The sequence below is a fragment of the Aethalodelphis obliquidens genome, unplaced genomic scaffold (genome assembly GCF_003676395.1).
Source record: "Aethalodelphis obliquidens isolate GAN/ISIS:26980383/991018 unplaced genomic scaffold, ASM367639v1 scaffold25, whole genome shotgun sequence".
Lineage (NCBI taxonomy): Eukaryota > Metazoa > Chordata > Mammalia > Artiodactyla > Delphinidae > Aethalodelphis > Aethalodelphis obliquidens.
The window spans coordinates 30,745,985-30,767,843 of NW_020837969.1; the positions used below are offsets into that span (position 1 = coordinate 30,745,985).

The 21,859-nt window shown below is 35.0% G+C and overlaps 1 protein-coding gene across 1 annotated transcript in view; it reads left to right on the forward strand.

Moving 5' to 3' along the window:
- The window catches only part of LOC113628893 (disintegrin and metalloproteinase domain-containing protein 18-like), a 78,910-nt gene that overhangs the window by 13,870 nt on the left and 43,181 nt on the right, over positions 1 to 21,859 (forward strand). The window contains exons 7-11 of the mRNA XM_027122890.1: positions 687 to 752; positions 3,845 to 3,916; positions 4,122 to 4,288; positions 5,053 to 5,134; positions 18,549 to 18,685. Coding sequence (XP_026978691.1) covers positions 687 to 752; positions 3,845 to 3,916; positions 4,122 to 4,288; positions 5,053 to 5,134; positions 18,549 to 18,685 — 524 coding nt within the window. The remainder of the gene's footprint in view (positions 1 to 686; positions 753 to 3,844; positions 3,917 to 4,121; positions 4,289 to 5,052; positions 5,135 to 18,548; positions 18,686 to 21,859) is intronic.

The window sequence follows — 21,859 nt, forward strand, 5'->3', positions numbered from 1 at the left end:
ACAGAATACCTTTAAAGTTAATGTTGAACACAAAGGAAAAAAGTCAGCATCTCAGTATATACATATATAAGATGCAGGTATAATTTGCTTCCCTATGGAAATATAAACCTAGGCTCTACTGTCAAGTCCAGTTTGTTTGTTTGCCTGTTTATTTATAGTAAGCTAAGATACTTTATGACAGACCCAATCTTTGTATCCTCCTTACTCTTCGATTTAGTTACCAATGCACTTGGGTCAAGGAAGAAATTTTGGTTTCTTTAGAATATCTGTGTGTGAAATGGTATCTCAATGTGTTAGAAATATAGCTCATGTAGAAATTACCATTAGAGTACTAAATGACGATGTAGTAAATTGTTGATTCATAGCTGATTGACTTGGCACAATCAAGGATTATTACCTCATATCAAGTGGGGCACGCAGCCTATGCTCTGGAACTACAGAGCTGTTCACTTTCTCTTACGCAGTATTAATAGTGAGTACCTAGACTCCCACCTTACGCTATCAGGCTCCCTGGGATTCCCTTAAACCTGGAATCTGTTTTCAAGTAAATTTTCTGATTTACAATTAATTTATATTGTTAAGTCCTCTTGAGGGTTTTATATACATCCTTTTTGCTTCCTTTATGTGTCACTCTCTGCGCTTAACAAGTTCAAAACATGTTAACATTTGATAAATTCTCCTTTCAGGAAAAAACTCTTTCAGAACTATTACCCCAGTATCTAGAAATGCACATTATAGTGGATAAAGCTTTGGTAAGTCAAACTCTCCCCTCCTTCCCTCACTCTCTCTTTTCTTTCTTTCTTTCTTTCTTAAAGCTTAATGTTTTATTACTATCACCTAGAGAACATCGGCTGAAATGTTAAAACTTTCCTGATTATTAACTTTATGAAACCAATTTATGGAAATGTTTAATATTGTTAGCTGTCTTACAGGTTTCTAAATTAATATTTCTAATGATCATGGAAAGGTAGCTACACTTTTTGCTAAATGTTGATAGAAAAATTAAAACACGGAATTGCCAATTTGGGGTAATTTACCTTTGAGACTCCAGACATTTTTATTTATTTATTTATTTTACTTATTTATTTAATTTTTTTTAAAAAAGAGATTTCCCTTTTTATTTTTTAAAATTAATTAATTAATTTATTTATGGCTGTGTTGGGTCTTTGTTGCTGTGTGTGAGCTTCTCATTGCAGTGGCTTCTCTTGTTGCGGAGCACGGACTCTAGGCACGCTGTAGCTGTGGCTCGGAGGCTCTAGAGCTCAGGTTCAGTAGTTGTGGCGCACGGGCTTAGTTGCTCCACGGCATGTGGGATCTTCCCGGACCCGGGCTCGAACCCGTGTCCCTTGCATTGGCAGGCGGATTCTTAACCACTGCGCCACCAGGGAAGCTCTATTTTATTTATTTAGTTATTTATTTTTTATTGAAGTATAGTTGATTTACAATGTTGGGCCAATCTCTGCTGTACAGCAAAGCCACTCAGTTATACACATATAGACATTCTTTTTTTCTTATTGTTTTCCATTCTGGTTTATTACAGGATATTGAATATAGTTCCCTGTGTTATATAGGATGTCTATCTCTCTTCTTTCTTTAAACATAATTAAAAATTTCCTTAACTTCAAAGACGTAATGGAATTTTCTAATTATTTTCAAATATAAATATTTAATTCTAAGTGTGACTTAGATACAATTAGAACCCCAGACTAGCCTAGGATGCCCAGTGTTGTCTGCCTGCATCCTCGTCTCCAGATCAGGCCAGGGTCTCTGTGGCCACACCTCCTAACTGCCTTGCCCTCTCTTTAACCAGCTGTAGCCTCACTGGTCACAGTGTTTTCTTTGAACGTATCAGATATTTACCATCTGAGCAATTCAGTTAATATTTTTCCATCTTTTTTGAGGCATAATTGATAAATATGATTGTATATAATTAAATTGTACAATGTGAAGATTTGATTTACATGTACATTGTGGATTGATTACCAAGATCAAGATAATTAACACATTCATCACCTCACATAGTTAACTCTTTTTTCCGTGTGTGTGTGTGTGTGTGTGTGTGTGTGTGTGTGTGTGTGTATGTGGTGAGAAGACTAAAGATCTGCTTTCAACTTTCAAGTATACAATACCATATTTTTAACTCCAGGCACTGTGCTGCACATTAGACCCTCAGAACTTATTCTTATAACTGAAAGGTTGTACCCTTTGACCTACATTTCTCCATTTCCGCCTCTGGAAACCAAAATTCTCTTCTCTGTTTCTATGAAATTGGACTTTTTTTTTTAGATTCTACATATAAGTGATACCATACAGTTTTTGTCTTTCTCTGGCTGGCTTATTTCACTTAGCATAATGCCTTCCAGGTTTCTCATGCGGTAGCAAATGGGAGAATGTCCTTCTTTTTAATGACTGAGTAATATTCCATTGCACATATATACCACTTTTTCTTTGTTCATTCATCTGTTGATGGGCACTTAGGTTGTTTTCGTATCTAGGCTATTGTGAATAATGTTTCAATTGTGAATAATGTTTCAGTAAACATGGGAATGCAGATATCTCTATGAGATACTGATTTCATTTCCTTAGGATGTATACTGAGGATTGGGATTGTCAGGTCATATGGTAGTTCCTTTTTTAATTTTTTAAGGAACCGTTATACTGTTTTCCATAGCGGCTGTACCAATTTACATTCCCACCAACAGTGCACAAGCGTTCCCTTTCTCGACATCCTCACCAGCATTTGTTAGCTCTTGTTTTTTTTGATGATAGCCATTCTGACAGGTGTGAGGTGATATCTCACTGTGAATTCGATTTGCATTTCCCTGAGGATTAGTAATGTTGAATACTTTTTTGTGTACCTGTGGGCCACTTGTGTGTCTTCCTTGGAAGAATGTCCATTTGGTAGACATAATATCTTTTGAGTATCTACCCAAGAGTGAAATTGTTATATCATCGGGTTAGTGTATATTACTTTTAGAGGATATTGATAGTTTTCAAAAGTGACTATAACAATTTGTTCTTCCATATTCTCACAAGTAATTGGTATTGTTAGTCTTTTTTAAATTGCTGCCATTCTGGTGTATGAATACTGAGATCATATTGTGGTTTTTATTAGCATTTACTTGATGACTGAAATGCAGCACAGTGAATAGGGGCAGTGTTTTATAACTTTGAATGGGATATAATCTATGAAAATATTGAATCACTATACTGTACACCTGAAACTAATATAAGATTGTAAATCGACTATACTTTAGTTTTAAAAAATGCATTTATGAGTTTCAGAGGAAAAATTCTTTCTTTTTTCCTTTACCCTATTTCATCTTGTTCTTTATCAAACCTTTTTGAATCATTCATTCCACATAATCTTCACTTTATATCATTACAATTTCTGTCTTTTTTCTTAAAGATTTATTTGAGCATTTTGATTTTTTTAATGCTCATGTATTTGCTTCTTCTTTAATTACTAAGCATACAATGGGAAATACTGTGGTTGATTCCCTCTGTGTTATAGAAAATGTCTACCTCAAGAAATCCCTTTATAATACAGAGGGGTCTGTGAAGTTATTTTAGTACTTCTTGAGGATTTCAATTGTTTCTGCTGACAATGTCTTTAAAATATATAACAAGTGAGAATCTATGTTGAATGCCCAAGTATGATTTTTTTCTTTTTGTTGTTTGTTTTCATTTATTGTAAATATTATCATCTTTATGTTAGTATGCTTTAAATTGTCTGACAGATCCTATGGTTTTCTTGCCTGGTATCACCAAGATATATTTGCCATAAAAAAAAAAATTGCTGTCACTCACATTTTTTAAAGAATCATAAAAATTTCTTTTTCAGCATGATTATATGGGATCAGAAACGATGGCTGTAATGCAAAAAATTACTCAGCTTATTGGCCTTGTCAACACAGTAAGTTTTAACTTCTTTACGTTTACAATTTTATAAAAAGTCATTGAAAACCTTTCCATTATATCATGACAAATTAATGACTTAAAGCCCTTTATTTGGTTTAATATCCAAAGTAATCAAGTAAACTTTTTCTTTATTTTTTTGTACTGTTTTGATGTAATGATTTATGTTATTTGAATAAATATACTGTAAATCTTATTTTTAGATGTTTAGTCAGTTCAAATTGACTGTGATACTATCCTCCTTGGAATTGTGGTCAGATAAAAACCAAATTTCTACTAATGGGGATGCTGATGATTTATTACAAAGATTTTTGACATGGAAACAGGACTATCTTATCCTACGGCCCCATGACGTAACATTCTTACTTATGTAAGCACAATGTTCTATATTAATAAAGAGATATACATAAATAATTCCATTAATTTTATAATTTAATGCCTTTATTGTGTTCTTCAGCTTTCTGTAGGCCCCTTGGAAAATATTAAAGAAAACATAGCTGTTGCCATTGAGGTGATAGTGTGGTTGGAAATATAATAAAAATAAAATAACCTGAATCACTTATATGACAAAATATTTTGGAGTATAATCTATGCAAAAAAGTCTGTCTTTCATGAACTTTTATGATATCAAGTATACTATAGAATACATACAAGCCTCAGCTTACTAATGATGTAAAATTGACACTATTCAGTTAACATTACCTTGTTATGTGAATACATTTCATGTCTACTGTTTGATAAAGAAAGATTTGAGTGTTTTGGTTACATTTAATTTTTAAAGATGCTTATCTTTAGAACAGGCAAGATTTCTTTTCTACAGATTAAAAATCCCTTTCGTTTTAACTTTTAGTGACCAAAACAGTGAATGCTGAATAAGGGAAACTGAGGAGAATTTGAGATAAATAAAATTGTATCAAGTCAAAGAGTTAGTTTAGGAAAGAAAACTGGCATTAAAGTGAATTACAGTTTTCAGTGATTTGAGCACCTTGTATAATATATTAGATATTATTCAGATAAAAAATTGTATGTTTGACAAATTATTTTAAATTCTATGGGAGATTTAATTTAATAAGTAAGCTAGTAAATTGTTCTGAGTAACCATGCTAATAAAAAAGCCATACTATAATGATGTAGTTACAGGAAACAGCCTAAATATGTGGGAGCAATATTTCCTGGCACAATATGCAATAAAAGCTGTGATGCAGGTATTGCTATGGTATGTAACTTGTATCCTTCTTTACTGTTTTTTTTTAACTTTATATTGTATTTTAAAAGTATTATTTTACATAGTTAAGTAAATTTGATTTTTTTCTCTATATCTCTATCATTATTTTGTTGGGACAACATTATTTTAATCTCAGAAAGTTGTTTTAATCATAAATTTCAAACATAGGGAAATAATATGTACAAACGTTAATATACCCCTTCACCAGCTAGGTATGATAGCTACTAACTTTGCATCAGATTTTCTAAGGACATAAAACCTTAGAGAAAAGTTAAAGCTTCCTGTTATGTCTCCTTCAAATTCAAGAAATAACAAAAGTCATGATTTCATACTTGCCATTTTTTGCATACTTCACACTATTGTTACAAATATATGTATCCATTAACTATATATTATTGTTCAGCATTTTTCTTTATGTATCATTTCAGAACTATTTTGAATAGCTTGTTAAAAGATGTATACATGTTGAAACATATAACTCTACTACTATTATTTTTTCTTTCAAAATTTTTATCAAGTAACGCACATATTATGAATAAAAATCGTTTTACAAGACATACTGAAAACAACTAAATCAGTCCTTTGCATAATCTATACTCCTTGAATCCTCTTTCCCCTTTTTTTGTCAACCTCTCCCTCCTGGCATACAACTTAATGTCTATTTCCTTTCAAATAAAAGTTTTATTGAAGTACATCATATATAGAGAACATTGCACAAGTCATAAGTGTATAGCACAATTAATTTTGGCCAAGTCAATACATAGGTATAAACATCCCAGAGATCAAGAAATAAAATCTTATCAACACTTCAGAAGAATCATGCTTCCTCTCACTTTCTACGCATACCGAAGAAAACCACTATCCTGACACTTAATCACTGGTTAATTTGATCTTTCTTTGAGCTTTCTGTAAATGATATAATAGAGTGTGTGTTCTTGTGTGTGTCTGCCACATATTTGCTCAAAATTACGTCTGTGATAGTTATTCATGTTTGTATGTGTAGGAATAGTTTGTTCATTCTTTTACTCTATATTTCTAAATAATATGCCCATTAAATTTCTTGAGTATTCAAATTTAGGCATTATCTATTGACTTCCTATGTTGAAGTCAGAATTTAACATCCTAATAGCTCATCATTTCTACATTCTGCCTCTTCTATTCTTCCCCTCTATAATTATACAGATTATTAGAATTGTGTTTAATTCTCTGATGAGGCAAATAATGAACTGAGATTGTCGCCTTTATTGCATAACTTTTGGTTCTTCCCAAATTAGTAGTTACATCATACTGTTTTTGTCCAAATTCTTTAATTAAGTTATAAATTGCCTCCACTTTCCTACATGATTCAGAAATTCCTTTTTTTTTTTAAACTCTGTAGATGTATTTTTTTTTTAAAACCAATCTACGTTGGACTTTTTGCATAGCTGTTTAAGAATCTTCTGTCTTGTATCCTTTGGAATATGTGTATTCTTTCCTGGCTTGCTTACTCATTTTGGTTAGAATACACACTCCTATAATTTACTGAAAAAGTAGGTGGGTAGTAACTTGTTTGGGAGTTGCGTCATTGAAAATGTAGCTATTTTAGGGCTTCCCTGGTGGCGCAGTGGTTGAGAGTCCGCCTGCCGATGCAGGGGACGTGGGTTCGTGCCCGGTCCGGGAAGATCCCACGAGCCGCGGAGTGGCTGGGCCCGTGGGCCATGGCCGCTGGGCCTGCGCGTCCGGAGCCTGTGCTCCGCGGCGGGACAGGCCACAGCAGTGAGAGGCCCGCATATAGCAAAAAAAAAAAAAAAGAAAGAAAGAAAATGTAGCTATTTTAAAAGATTGGTTAATTTCGGTTTTGAAATAATTGCACCTTGGAATTTTAAAAGTCCTCTCCTTTTACTTTCTCTTTAGAAATTTAACACCATTCTTAGTCTCACTTATTTGTATGTGGTCTGCTTGTTTTCTCTGCAGAAACATTTAAGATCTTTTTATCATTGTGAGGTATCTTTTATCATCCAACATGCTTGTTATATTGATGCCCTTTCAATCTGGATGCTAATTTACGTCTGACCTGAGAAATTTTATTATATCAATATTATTTATTTGCTAATCTTTTTCTTTCCCTTTCCTCTCTGGAACTTGGTTAATTATATATGAGAGCATTTTGACTCATCATCTATTTTTTTTCTCTTATTTAAATTTTTTCTTTTATTTCTACATCCTCTAATATTTCTTAATATTTATATTGTGGATCAGTCGCTCACTAGGTGCTCTCAGATCCATTTTCTGCTTATTACCTGCTCTGATTACATCATAAGAACAATATATTCCCTGGGCTTCTTTGGCTTCTGGCTTTTGGGTATGTTCAGCAAATGTGGATGATTGGAGAGAGAAAGGGAAGTGTCATAGTGTCTTTACATTCTGGCCCTGCCTGGAGCAGTGCCTCAGAACCACTGCTTCCTGGTCATGTGAAACATCCCCTCCCTCTGTGCTTTTTCCTCCTGCTTATCAGCACTTGTTTATGAATTCTAATGACAGTTCCTCATTCATACACCCAACCAGTCTTGGCGTTGGTAGCAACATTCTGCTTTTCTAGTCTCAGAGTCGCCTCATCATCCTCTGTTGCTTCAACAATAATTTGTTTGTTACCTGTTACTCTTTTGCTTTTATTAAATTCTTCTTGGATCCTGTGGTGGCTTTAAAATAATCTCTTTTTTTCTTGTAACTACTAGGCAAATATAGCTGAGAATCACACCCCAAATTAATTGTTCACGTTGCAGAATTAAAAATGCAAGGTGGCACCAGATCTGTTATTTTATAATTAGGGTATTAATTGGAAAGGAGTGAGACTTTAGATTTGGGATGGTAACATTGGATGAACCAAGCAAGACGAATCTGATAATTCTAAAACCCCAAATCTGTCTAAGGATTTTTTGTAGTAGCTGATCCTCATCTGCCTGGTGAGGTGAGCCTTCTAGCTTCTCTTGCTTAGAGATCCTCTAATGACATTATTTGAGTTGGATGCCTTATAATGATACATTCACTTCAAGTTCTATCTTAAGGATTAGCAAACTGTAAGTAAAGGGCCAGATAGTAAATGTTTTCAGCTTTGCAGGCCATGTGATCTGTGCAAGAGTCAGTGTAGACAGGTACAGATTAATGAGCAAGACCATGTTTCATTAAAGCTTAATGTATCACTACTAAAACTTGAGTCTCATATAATTTTCATTTGCCACAAAATAGTGTTTTTCTTTTGATTTTTTTCAACTATTTAAAAGACTTAAAAAAACATTCTTACTTGCAGACTTTACCAAAACAGGTCACAAGCCAGACTTGGTCTCTGGACCATAGTTTACTGACTCCTGCTCTATTCCCGTCAGCCCTTATGTTCACTGATTAAAAATAAAAGTTGGGAGGGCTTCCCTGGAAGGCAACAGTTTATAAACCAAAGAAATGGGGAACAATTGAAGGAATAGGTATTAATGGTTCTAAACAAAGAAGAACAGAATTATATTTGATTCATACTAAATTTATTAATATAGGTGAAAGTACTTGAGATTTTGGATTTGAGGTACCAGCTCAAACATTTGGGATTGGTTTTAATCATTTTATTGATTGACTGACATGTGTGATCAGTGGTCATCTATTTGCTGTGAACTTGGTGTAATGAAAAGAAAGGAATTCATTGTCTTATAAACATAGAGCTATTGGAGTATATTTATGATGTCCATCAAACTCACCCAACTTTTATCTATGCTTCCTGTGGTGACTACCCTCTGTAGGCTGGGAAAGACAGTTAGTTATATGAGCTGTTTGATAGACTGGAATTCTCTGTGTAGATAATTAGTTCATCTGAGAATAGAGATAATTTTATTTATTTCATTTCAATATGCATGCTTTTTCTTTTTCTTGACTTATTCCACCAGGTAGAATCCCCATTACGTTGTCGAGTAGAAATGGTGAGAGTCCTAATCCTTGCTTTCTTCCCAATCTTTGAGGAAATGCATCGTCTTTCACCATTTTGTACAATGTTAGTCATAGGATTTTTGGTAGAAGTCCTTTATCAGGTTATGGAAGCTCCTTTTGATTCCCACGTGTTTAGTGTTTTTTATTTGTTTGTTCTTCCAGAAATTGATGTTAAATTTTGTCAAATGCCTTTTTCTACATTTATTGAGACATATATGATTTTTATTCTTTAGTCTGTTAATATGGTGAGTATATTATTGACCGATTTTCAGTTGTTGAACCTGATTTGCATTCCTGCATTGTCTTTTTTTAATTTATTGTTGCCTTTGAGTTGGTAACATTTTAAGAAAATTTGCCTTTATGTTGATGAGTTACATTGAACTTTAGTTATCTTTTCTGATATTGACTATTTCTGGATTTGATATCAGGGTAATAATGACTACATAAAATGAGTTATATTTTCTCCATTTCTGTTTTTCTGAAGACTTTGCTTAGAGCAGAAATAAATTAAATAGAGGGTAGAAAAACAATAGAAAATTTTGACAAAGCTAGTTGATTTTTTTAAAAGACAAACACAATTGACAAGCCCTTATCTAAACTAAGGAACAAAAAAGACTCAAATGGATGAAATCAGAAATGAAAGAGGAGGCATTACAATGGATGTCTTATAAATGAAAAGGATAATAAAGGAGTATTAGGAATGATTTTATGCCTACAAATCAGATGACCTGGAAGAAATGGATACACTCCTGGAGACATACAACCTAACAACACTGAATCAAGAAGAAACAGAAAGACTGAACGGTCCAATAACAAATAAGGGGTTGAATTAGTATAGTAATCCAAAACCTCCTAATAAAGAAAAGTCCAGGACCAGATCGCTTCATTGGATATTTCTGTCAAAAATTCAAGGAAGAATTTATATCATTCTTCTGAAAATCTTGCAAAAATAAATGAAGGAACACTTCCAAACCCATTTTATGGGACCAGCATCACCGTGACACCAAAGCCAAAGATGCCACAGGAAAAAAAAAACTACGACCAATATCCCTGGTAAACATAAATGCAAAAATCCTCAACAAAATAGTAGCAAACCAAATTCAACCAAATTCAGCATATTAAAAGTATTATACACTATGACCAAGAGGGATTTATTCCTGGGATGCAACATATGTTTAACATAGGTTCAACATATGCAAAGCATTCAATGTGATACACCATGACAACAAAATTATAGAGAAAATTCACATGATCATCTCAATAGAATCAGAAAAAGCATTTGACAGATTTTAACATCAATTCATGATGAAACCTCTCAACAAATTTCCAAAAGTAGAAGAAAATTACTTCGATCCAATGAAGGACATGTATGAAGAGCCCACAGGGAACATCATAATTAATGGGGAAAAACTGAAAGCTTTCCATCTAAGAGCTGGTACAAGGCAGGGATACCAGCTCTCACCACTTCTATTCAACATGGTATTGGAGGTCCTAGCCAGAGCAATTAGACAAAAACAACAACAACAAACAAACAAAACAGAGAGAGAGAAAGAAAGAAAGAAAAAAAAAAAAAAAAGAAAAGACATCCAAATTGGAAAAGAAGTAAAATTATCTATGTTTGTAAATGACATGGTCATATGTGTGAAAGTCCTAAATATTAAACAACAATAACAAAACTCTTAAAACTAATAAACAAATTCAGTAAACTTGCAGAAACAAATCAATATACAAAAATGAGGCATGTTGGGCTTCCCTGGTGGCGCAGTGGTTGAGAGTCTGCCTGCTGATGCAGGGGACACGGGTTCGTGCTCCAGTCTGGGAAGATCCCACATGCCGCGGAGCGGCTGGGCCCGTGAACCATGGCCGCTGAGCCTGTGCGTCCGGAGCCTGTGCTCTGCAATGGGAGAGGCCACAGCGGTGAGAGGCCCACGTACCACAAAAAAAAAAAAAAAAAAAAAGAGTCATGTTTTTATACACAATGAACTATCTGAAAAAGGAAATTAATAAACCAATCCCATTCACAATAGCATCAAAAACAATCAAATACTTAGGAATAACATTAACCAGAGAGGTGAAAATTTCTAAAACACGAAAGAAGTTAAAGAAGACACAGATAAATGAAAAGACATCCATATCCACTGATTGGAAGAATTAATACTGTTAAAATGTCCATATTATCCCAAGTGAGCTGCAAATTCAGTGAATCCTTATCAAAACCTCAATGGCATTATCTACAGAAATAGAAAACAACAGTCCTAAAATTCATGTGTAATCACAAAAGACTTGGGACAGCCAAAGAAATCTTGAGCAAGAAGAACAAAGCTGGAGGCATCACATTTTCTGATTTCAAAATATGTTACAAAGCTGCAGTAATCAAAGCAGTATAGTACTGGTATAAAAACAGCTATATAGACAAATGGAACAGAATGAAGAGCCCAGAAATAAATCCATGCTGGAGATTGGGGCAGGATTAGAGGAAGTGAAAATGCCACAGTGCTTTCCTACTATTTTTAAGTTGTCTATAAAAAAAACTTAATAAATATTTTAACCTAATATTCCAGTAGTGTTTTAAAATACAAGTTATAAATTCTCAAGTTGCCTTTTTCTAGTTTCAGCATTCACTTGATTGCTGTAAATCTTTTACTATTTTCTAGAGTTCTGACAAATTTGAAGCTGACGATTTTTTTCTCATATTTTCAGTATTTTTGTGGAGCAGCAGGTAGGTCCTTGGAGCTACCTACTTGGCCCTTTTCACTGATATCTACTGCTTTATACATTTTATTTGGTTGCCTACTTTGACTTATACCTTGCTGGTTGCTGCATATTTATGTGCGTGTGTGTGTGTGTGTGTGTGTGTGCGCGCGCGCACGTGTGTGTGTGTTATTTTTCCTATCCTAGGACACAGTCAAGTTACTTGGAAAGAGTTTGATCCTGTCCAGACATTCTTTCAAATATTCTCAGGTGGCAGCAGGAGGCATTTCATACAGAGTGAATTTGTTCCAGACTAATCAGGAGACAGTAGACTTCTAAGTCCCTCTATCCAAAGCCCCATGAATTATGAATGTTTCTATTCTGGCTGGTGTGCCCAGCAATTATTCCCAGTTCTGTGTGATTTCCAGGAATTATTTCATCTGCTCTCTTTGGGTTCTCTTTTTCCCAGCCTTGAGTGATTGACTTAACTTTTCCCAGAGTGTTAAATTGTGCTACTTCATGTCATGGGTACAAACCTTGCAATCACTGAAGTCCATAAACACCTTGCTTTAAGCTACATATGTTACAAAACTCACAAGATGTATATCATGCTGCAGTTGAGTAGTTTATAGGTATTGTAGTATGATAGTGTTTTTCATGTCTTCTAAACAATATCCAGTTGTCTAGTGCTTCTCTCAGTTGTGAGAGTTGTTGAAGTCTCCAACTAAATTATGTATGTGTGTATTTATTCTTTCAGTTGCATTCATTTTAGCTCCATATATTTTGCAGCTCTTATGTTTGGTACCCAAACATTTAAGATTATTATATTTTATTGGCAAATCAAACCTTTTATTATATAATATCCTTTGTCCATGATAATTTTTGCTCTGAAGTTAACTCCACCTGTTATTAATGTAGCCTTTCCAACTTTCTTGTGATAAATGTTCACATACTAAATCTTTTTTCTTAACTACTTTCATCTTTATATCTTATGTGAGTTTCTTGTAAACAGCATATAGCTGGAGCATGTGGTTTTTCCTACATTTTGCAAATCTGTGGCTTTTAATCAGTATGGTTAGACAGTTTGCATTGAATCTAATTGTTGATATGTTTGTATTTCAGTCTGTCAACTTAGTGTATGTTTTCTGTTTTATCTTTCTGTTTTTTGTGGTCCTCCGTTGGCATTTCCAGTTTTTATTTGGGATACTAGAACAATTTTTAGTATTCTATTTTGATTTATTCATCATAGACATAAGCAAATGTGACCCAGCAGCCAAATCTGGCCTACCACATATATTGTAAATAAAGTTCTATAGGAACACAGCTATATCCATTCGTTTACCTACTGTCTATGACTACTTTCCTGATACAACATCAGAATTATAGTTGTGACAGACACTATATAGTACACAAATATGTCCTGTCTCTTTACAGAAACGATCAATCTCTGATTTTTAGTGTTTTTCAATATTTCTCTTTGTAAAGCATTTTTCATGTTTTCTGTAGTACGATTACACACACACACAATCACATACACACAAGTTTGTGTACCAGCATTATACCATTTCAAGTAGAATATAGAAATGTTAACACCATATTTTAGGTCCCAAATCATGTATATAATCATAAAACAGGGAATTTTATGATATAATTTGCTGAAATGTTACTTTTCAGTACATTGAGAAGTATATCACACTAAATTATAATTTTTGTTTTTAACCCTGAAACATAATTTTTTTAAAAAAGTCAAATGAAGAAGAATAGTCTATTATATCTTCGCATATAAATATCCCTTCTGTCCCTCTTTCTTCACTACAGATGTTACAGCTCTGAAGCAGGGCTATTGGAACATAGTCTCTGAATTTCCCTTCATTTTAGAATGTGTTCACTTCTTCTTTATTCTTCAAGGATATTTTTGCAGGATAAAAATCATTTTCAGCACTTTGAAAATATTGTCCTACATCCTCTGTCCCATTTATTTCTGATGAGAAATCCTCTGTCATAGTAATCATTGTTCCTGAATAAGCAATGTGTTGTTTTCCTTCGGCTGATTTCAAGGCATTTAAAATTTTTCTCTAGCCATGTAATTATGATCTGTCTGGCCATGGACTACTTTGAGTTTATTGTCAGAAGTTTTGTGAGTCTATTACATATGTAGATTTGTGTCTTTTGCCAAATTTGGGAGATTTTCGGCCTTTTTTCCTTCAAGTATTTTTCAGCTATGCACTTTTTTTCCTCTTCTGGGCCGCTAACAATATTGATGTTAGATTTTTTTGTTATTGTCCCACTGCTCCTGTATTTCTGTTAATTTTTTAAAAAAACTATTTTCTCTCTGTTTTCAGATTGGATAATTTATACTAATCAATCTTTTTTTATATAAATTTATTTATTTATTTATTTTTGGCTGCTTTGGGTCTTCATTGCTGCACGCAGGCTTTCTCTAGTTGCGGCGAGTGGGGGCTACTCTTTGTTGTGGTGCACGGGCTTCTCATTGCAGTGGCTTCTCTTGTTGCAGAGCATGGGCTCTAGGCGTGTGGGCTTCAGTAGTTGTGTCACACAGGCTTCAGTAGTTGTGGCTCGTGGGCTCTAGAGCACAGGCTCTGTAGTGGTGGTGCACGGGCTTAGTTGCTCCGCGGCATATGGGATCTTCCTGGACCAGGGCTCAAACCTGTGTCCCCTGCACTGGGAGGCGGATTCTCAACCACTGCACCACCAGGGAAGCCCCTAATCAATCTTTAAGTTTACTGATTCTCCCTTTTGACATCTCCATTTTGTTACTCAGTTCATTTATTGAGGTTTTATTTATTTTTTTATTATTGTATTTTTCTGTTCTGAAACTTTCATTTGGTTCTTTTTATATTATCTATTTCTTTGATGAGATTTTCTGTTTTTTAATTTCTTTTAACAGTTTTTGTAATAGCTTGTTGGAGCATTTTTATGGTAGTTACTTTAAAATCCTTGTTGCAGAATGCAATGTATGAACCATCTTGGTTTTGCTCTCTGTTGATTGTCTTTTCTGATTACAGTTGAGATATTCCTGGTTCTTGGTATGATGGGTAATTTTGGACTGTATTCAGGATATTTCTGAGAATTATGTCAGGAGACACTGATTTCTCTTTAAATCTTCCATTTCAGAAGACAGTTTATTTTCTAAAATACACATTCTGGATCAGTTTTATGGGCCATTGTTCACACCCCAACTCAGTTTTCATGGCCTTTTCAATGATATTCTTTGTTACCTTGAACATTGTAACGTTCATAGGGAGTCTGGATTCTGCTGCTTTTCTCTGATGAGGGTTGATTTTGTGTTTGCTTGTTTTGTCATGCAGTGCTCTTGGTTAAATTTAGAACAGCAGCTCTTCATCATGAACAACAGCTCTAGCCTCAGCTGAGATCTTCAGTTGTGTTGAGGCTGTTCCATGTATGAGTGTCTCAAAACTCAGCCAGAAATGTGGGGGTCAGAATTTGGAGGGTCTTCTTTCTGAAGCTTTCTGCTTGTGTGTTTCGCAGTCATCCTCCTCCTCTTATTCACAATTTATATTTTCCAGGCCAGAAATAGTAAACATTTTTTCCATGAGTTCCCTGTGAACCCGTTTGCCATGTCTATTACACCTGGCCTGAGTCTAAACGTCACAAAAACTGTCTCTTTCTAGAGTTAGTTTCCTTTGAGCATGGACTCCTGACCAATGCTGCAAGCTTCTGTTAATGCCCGGCAGGCTCCAATTTCTTCATGACCTGAAGTATCTATTAGATTCTATACTATAGATTCCAAGTCTCTGTTGAAACTGTCCAATATTCATTTTTCTTCTCTATGTTTTTCCTGTATTTGTGCGCACACACGTGCACAACACACCACAGCTCTTCCTGCCCCCCTCCCCCAGCTTTATTGAGGTATAATTGACAAATAAAATACTAATATAATTAAAGTGTACAGCGTGATCATTTGATGTAAGTTATTTATGATTCTCAAAATTAAATTAATTAATATATCCATCACCTCACATAGTTTACCTTTTTTATTTATGAGAGTGCTTTTGATCCACTCTCTTAACAAATTTCAAGTATATAATACAGTATTAGGAACTATAGTTGCCATGCTGTACATTAGATCCTCAGGACTCATTCATCCATCTTATAACTGAGAGTTTGTAACCTTTTGCCAACTTCTTCCCATTTCCCTAATTCCCCAGCTCCTAGGGACCACCATTCTCTCTGTTTTTGTGAGGTCAGTGGTTTTCGTCTTTTTTTTTTTGTTTTAGATTCCACATGTAAGTGATCCCATACAGTATTTGTCTTTCTCCGTCAGCACCTTTTAATCGCCTTCATGAATTTCACCCATCTCACCAGCAGTCCCCACCTCTGCTAACCACCAGTTTGTTCTCTGTATCTGAGTCTGTTTCCGTTTCGTTTTCTGTTCGTTTGTTTTAGATCCCACATATGAAATCATGGGGTGTTTGTCATTCTCTGTCTGACTTAGTTCACTCCGCATAATGCCCTCAAGGTCATCTGTGTTGTCACAAATGTCAGGACTTCCTTCTTTTCTATAACTGACTAACATTCCACTGTATACCTACCACGTTTTCGTTACCCATTCATTCACTGGTGAACATGCAGGTTCTTTCCAAGCCTGGGCTATTGAGAATAATGCTGCCGTGAACATGGGAGTTCAGAAAGGGGTCTCGTTTTCTTTGCGTATATGCCCAGAAGTGGCACTGCTGGCTCATATGATATGTTTTCAATTTTTTGAGGACTGCATACTATTCTGCACAATGACTGTATCAGCTTACATTTCCACCAACAATGCACCAGGGCTGCCTTTTCTCTGTGTCCTCATTCATTATCTCTTTTTGATATTACCTATCCTATCTCGTAGAAGGTGGTATCTCACTGTGGTTTTGATTTGTATCTCTCTGACGAATAGTGATGTTGAGCAATTTTCATATACTTGATGGCCATTCATATGTATTATTTGGGGGGAAAAAGTGTCTGTTCAGGCCCTTTGTCCATGTTTTAATTGAGTTATTTGGGGCTTTTTGGCTGTTGAGTTCTATGAGCTCCTTATATATTTTTAAAATCACCTCATCAGGTATATGGTTTGCAAGTATTTTCTCCATTTCCATAGGTTGCTTTTTCATTTTGTTGATTGTTTCCTTTGCTGTGTAGACATATTTTCTTTTGATATTGTCCCACTTGTTTATTTCTGCTTTTATTGCCTGGGCTTTTGATGTGAAATCCAATAAAATCATTTCCAAGACCAGTATCAAACAGCTTTTGCCATATGTTTTCTTCTAAAACTTTTACAGTTTCAGGTCTTATGTTTAAGTCTTTAATCCATTTCAAGTAAATTTTTGTAAGTGGTATACGACAAGTTTCCAATTTCATTCTTTTGCACATCATAGCTCTTTTTAATCTGAGGATCTTTACTGATGTCATCTTTTTTATTCCTGTTATTAATTTTTGTGTGTAATCTACCTTCTCTTCCTGCACAGTATAATTAAGGGCTTATTTTATTCTGTAGCATGGCCATGGCTTTATACAGGAGATTTGTTTTCAACTATATAAATATGAAAGTATAAGACTGTTTCTCCTTTCTCTGTGTGTTGGCATTAAAAGTCCCGCTTCTGGTTCCTATATCTTGCCCTAAAACCTGGTGGTTAGCCAGATATCACCTCTCATGTTCTGATTTGTCTTTAGCCTCCTTTCAAATCCTGACACTGGGATTTTCCCTTTTTTTCAAGAGAGGGTACCTACTAAGTCATTTTTCCATGTTGCTAGATAATATTCTATGTTTTCATTCACACACATGCACATACATACACACAATATTTTTTCTTTTAGGTATTAATTCAGTTTTACTCACTATGTATTTTTATTGATGTAGAAAAATTAGAGAAGTTCTAAGAATTTTTCTTGTAATGATTAAAAATATGAGAAAAGTATCACAGTTTATTTATCCAGGTTAAATTATATGAAATGCCACTCTGCACTACCACCAATCTTTTTTTGGTAACATCTCACTTCAAATTTCTTTACCATGGCCTTGCCTATATCTCGAACTTCCGTTCTGTCATTCCTTCACTTCACTCATTATACTACAGCCTTTGAACAGGTTCCCATACAAGCTCCCTACCGCTATTAATGAGGCTGGGTCATTTTCCAAACTTTCTATCTTGGCCTAAACATCAATTCCACAGATTTTCCTAAGTATCTTATCTGTATCTTATACCCCTCCTCAGAATTCTCTATTAGAGCACTCCATTTCTTCAGAGCACTTTTCATGATCTCTCTATATTTGGGGAGTTCGTTATTAATTTCCTACTAATTTTCTTTCTCCACTTTTGTAATATAACTGCAAGTGTGGACAAAGTCCTTTCTTTCATGCATGCCACTATATTCTTATCTTTTATCATAGTGCCTGACACATGTATACTGAATTAATAATTGTTAATTGAATGAATTGATTTAATAAGAAAGTTAAATAAATGTGTTTTATATTGGTTACATGAGAAACACTAAGTGTGCTTAAGGCTATACAATCTGGGCATGCCTAATTTTACACCAGAGGATATTGGTAGTTTAATTACATTTTACTTTATATCATGCTTCTTAATAAATTAACTATTTTATCAAAATAAAATATAAAATATGGTCAACATGAAAAGGTATTAAAATATAAAATTTTATAGGAACAAAACTGTTTTGATGTATTACTTGCTTTTGTTTTCTTCTTATATAATGGTTTTCTCTTCAACCTTCTTTATCTTAGTATCCAGGTGCAATAACATTGGAGGGATTTTCCGTTATTATAGCTCAACTGCTTGGCCTTAAAATAGGATTAACATATGATGACATCCATAAATGTTCCTGTCCAAGCACTATGTGCATAATGAATCATGAAGCAGTGTAAGCCTTGTTTTTTCTTTTGAATTTATTTCACACATTTATTTGTGAGGTTGTTTATAAGACATGATGAATTTATTTTTTGTACTCAATCCCACGTCAAAAATTAGGAAGGAATGTTGTGCCTGAAGAGATATCACACTAATGAATTTGTTCACATGATATAAGACTCCAGAAAGCGGTAAACCCCATGATAATGAAATATTCACTCAAGGGAATTAGAGGGAAACTTTAAAGATTTATGAAGACTATGAAATATTGAATTCACATAGATACTGTTGTTGTTTTTGTTCTTGTTGTATCTGTTGCTCAAGGCAAAATCACCCTTAACAATATAACGTAGTACTAGTAGCTTTGGCTATTACTTTGAGGGGAAAAAAAAGAAGAAAAGATTTGAAGAGGAAAATAATTGTCCTTCTTTGCAGTTATTATGCTTGACTACCTACATAGAGGCCACAGCATCAGTACACAGTCAGAACAACAACAACATCAAAAAATTCATCAGGGTGATCAATCTTGAAAACCATTACTATGTGTACAAGTATGTGTATACCAGCACTAAGAAAATAGATGACCTATTATAAAACGTCTAATTTTTTCAGAAGAGGTTTATAAATTCAGTGCAATCCCAATCAATATTTTAGATTCTTTTTAAGGAACCTGATAAACTCTGTGGGGGGCAATAGGATGGAGATGAAGGATACAGGCAACCTTTTGGGGATTATGAGGTGGGATTATAATCAAAGGAGGGATTTTATTGATGGGAGACATGACATATTATCTATAGATTGATCAAAATGAAGAGAAGAGGAAGAAAAGATGATTTTGGACATATGAAGAGTTAAGAGCAAAATCATGGAGGAAATTAGAGAGGAGAGGATAAATTCAGTTACTGTGATAGAACATTAGGAGAGTAAACAGATAGAGACGTAGGGAATCTGGTTAATGGAGGTGTAAAGATGTAGGGAATCTGGTTTATTCTGATAGAAAGCTTTGATAGAAGATGTGAAACACTTATCTTGGAGACTGGAACTTAGAAATGACTTAGGAAAGTGATAGGATTGTTGGACTTGTTGAAGACATATTTTGTAATTACAAATTTAAGATTAATTCAAACAGCTACCGAAGTGCCTATGTAAAAGAAAGCAGATAGTTGACATTTTGCCAAGTTAATGCCCATGGAATCAGAAACAGTTAGGGCTGCAGAGGATGCTGCGTTCTCCTGAAATAATTATTTCAATTTTTTTTCCTACCCCACAATTGGAACTTTGGATAAGAAATCAAAGTATTTCAAGGCAGCTGCCTTAGCCCAACTTATTTTATAGCTGTCTTTAGACCCAGAGGTAGTCTTCCCCACAAAAAGCCAATTATTTAATATTTGTTTCAAATGCCTTGTGTCTATTATATATGTATGTATGTGTATGTATATATATATATATATCACTTGCATTTCTTCCTTCCCATGGCCATCTTTTTTTTTTTTTTTTGTGGTACGCGGGCCTCTCACTGTTGTGGCCTCTCCCGTTGCGGAGCACAGGCTCCAGACGTGCAGGCTCAGCGGCCATGGCTCACGGGCCCAGCTGCTCCGCGGTACGTGGGATCCTCCCGGACCGGGGCATGAACCCGCGTCCCCTGCATCGGCAGGCGGACTCCCAACCACTGCACTACCAGGGAAGCCCCCCATGGCCATCTTTTAAGCAAAGATTTTAAAAATTAAATTGTTTTGTACCCACCTTAAATAAAAGTTCCAAGTTCTAACTAATACTTTTAATTTTCACTCAGAAAACATGTGGTCCAAGTAGAAAATAACCTCTGAGTCCCTGTGTATTTTTAAACTAATTTTGTGTAAAAGGATGTCAGTGCTCAGAGTTCGTAGCTTTTTGCATGAGAGTGGCCTACAGAAACAGAATGGCACAGATGCCGATTAAAACAATGTAGTTGGGACTTCCCTGGTGGCGCAGTGATTAAGAATCCGCCTGCCAACACAGGGTACACGGGTTTGATCCCCGGTCTGGGAAGATCCCACATGCCACAGAGCAGCTAAGCCCATGCGCCACAACTACTGAGCCTGTGCTCTAGAGCCTGTGAGCCACAACTACTGAGCCTGCGAGCCACAGCTACTGAAGCCCGCATGCCTAGAGCCCGTGCTCCGCAACAAGAGAAGCCACCGCAATGAGACGCCCACACGCCGCAACGAAGATTAGCCCCCACTCGCTGCAACTAGAGAAAGCCCGCGCACAGCAACAAAGACCCAATGCAGCCAAAAATAAATAAATGTTCCTTTTAAAAAAACAAACAATGTAGTTAAAAGTAATAGAGAAGTTGTCTTAAATACTATTATTGCTTGTGATATTCCTCCCAGTTTCCCTTATTTATCCCATTACAAATGGCTATGCCAGTAAAGGCTAAAGCATTTCACTTTTTTTCTCAGACACTACCAACTCTGAAACCTTGGCAATTATATATTTCTTTCCTCGAAGGCTCAGGAGACAACCCAGGACTTCTGTCATCTCAGATATAGCTGTTCAGGCACGATTATTTCAGACATGATTGCGTAGAGTGGCACTGTGCAATAGAAATGAAATGTGAGCCACATATAGAACTTTAAATTTTAGAGTAGCTACATTAAAAAATTTTTAAGCAGATAAAATTAATTAGTGATGTATTTTAATAAATTATTTTATTTAACCCAGTCTATCTGAAATATTATCATTTCAACATGTAATCCATATAAAAATTGTTAATTGGATGTGTTATATTCATGTGTGTGTGTGTGTGTGTGTGTGTGTGTGTGTGTGTGTATTAGTGCAGAAAGTCCAGGGTCACACCCATGTTATCAACCTGAGCTACCAGAAGAATGGAGTTGCCAGCAACTGAGAGCAGTGGATGGAGCAGACTTGGTGGGGAAGAACAGTAGTTCAATACTGTACCTCGCGTATTTGAAATGTCTATTAGACATCTGTTAGACATAGCTACTAGACAGCCCACTGGAAATGAACATGAAAATATAAAACTTCAAGGGACTTATATTTTAGTGTAAAATTTAGGTCATGTGAAAATATATTAAAAGATACAAACAAAAAATCTTATTTTTACATGATGTGAAACTACTATGTAGAATAATAAATATTGAAATTGGAAGGAGAATATGGGAGGGAACACAATTTCAGATAATGT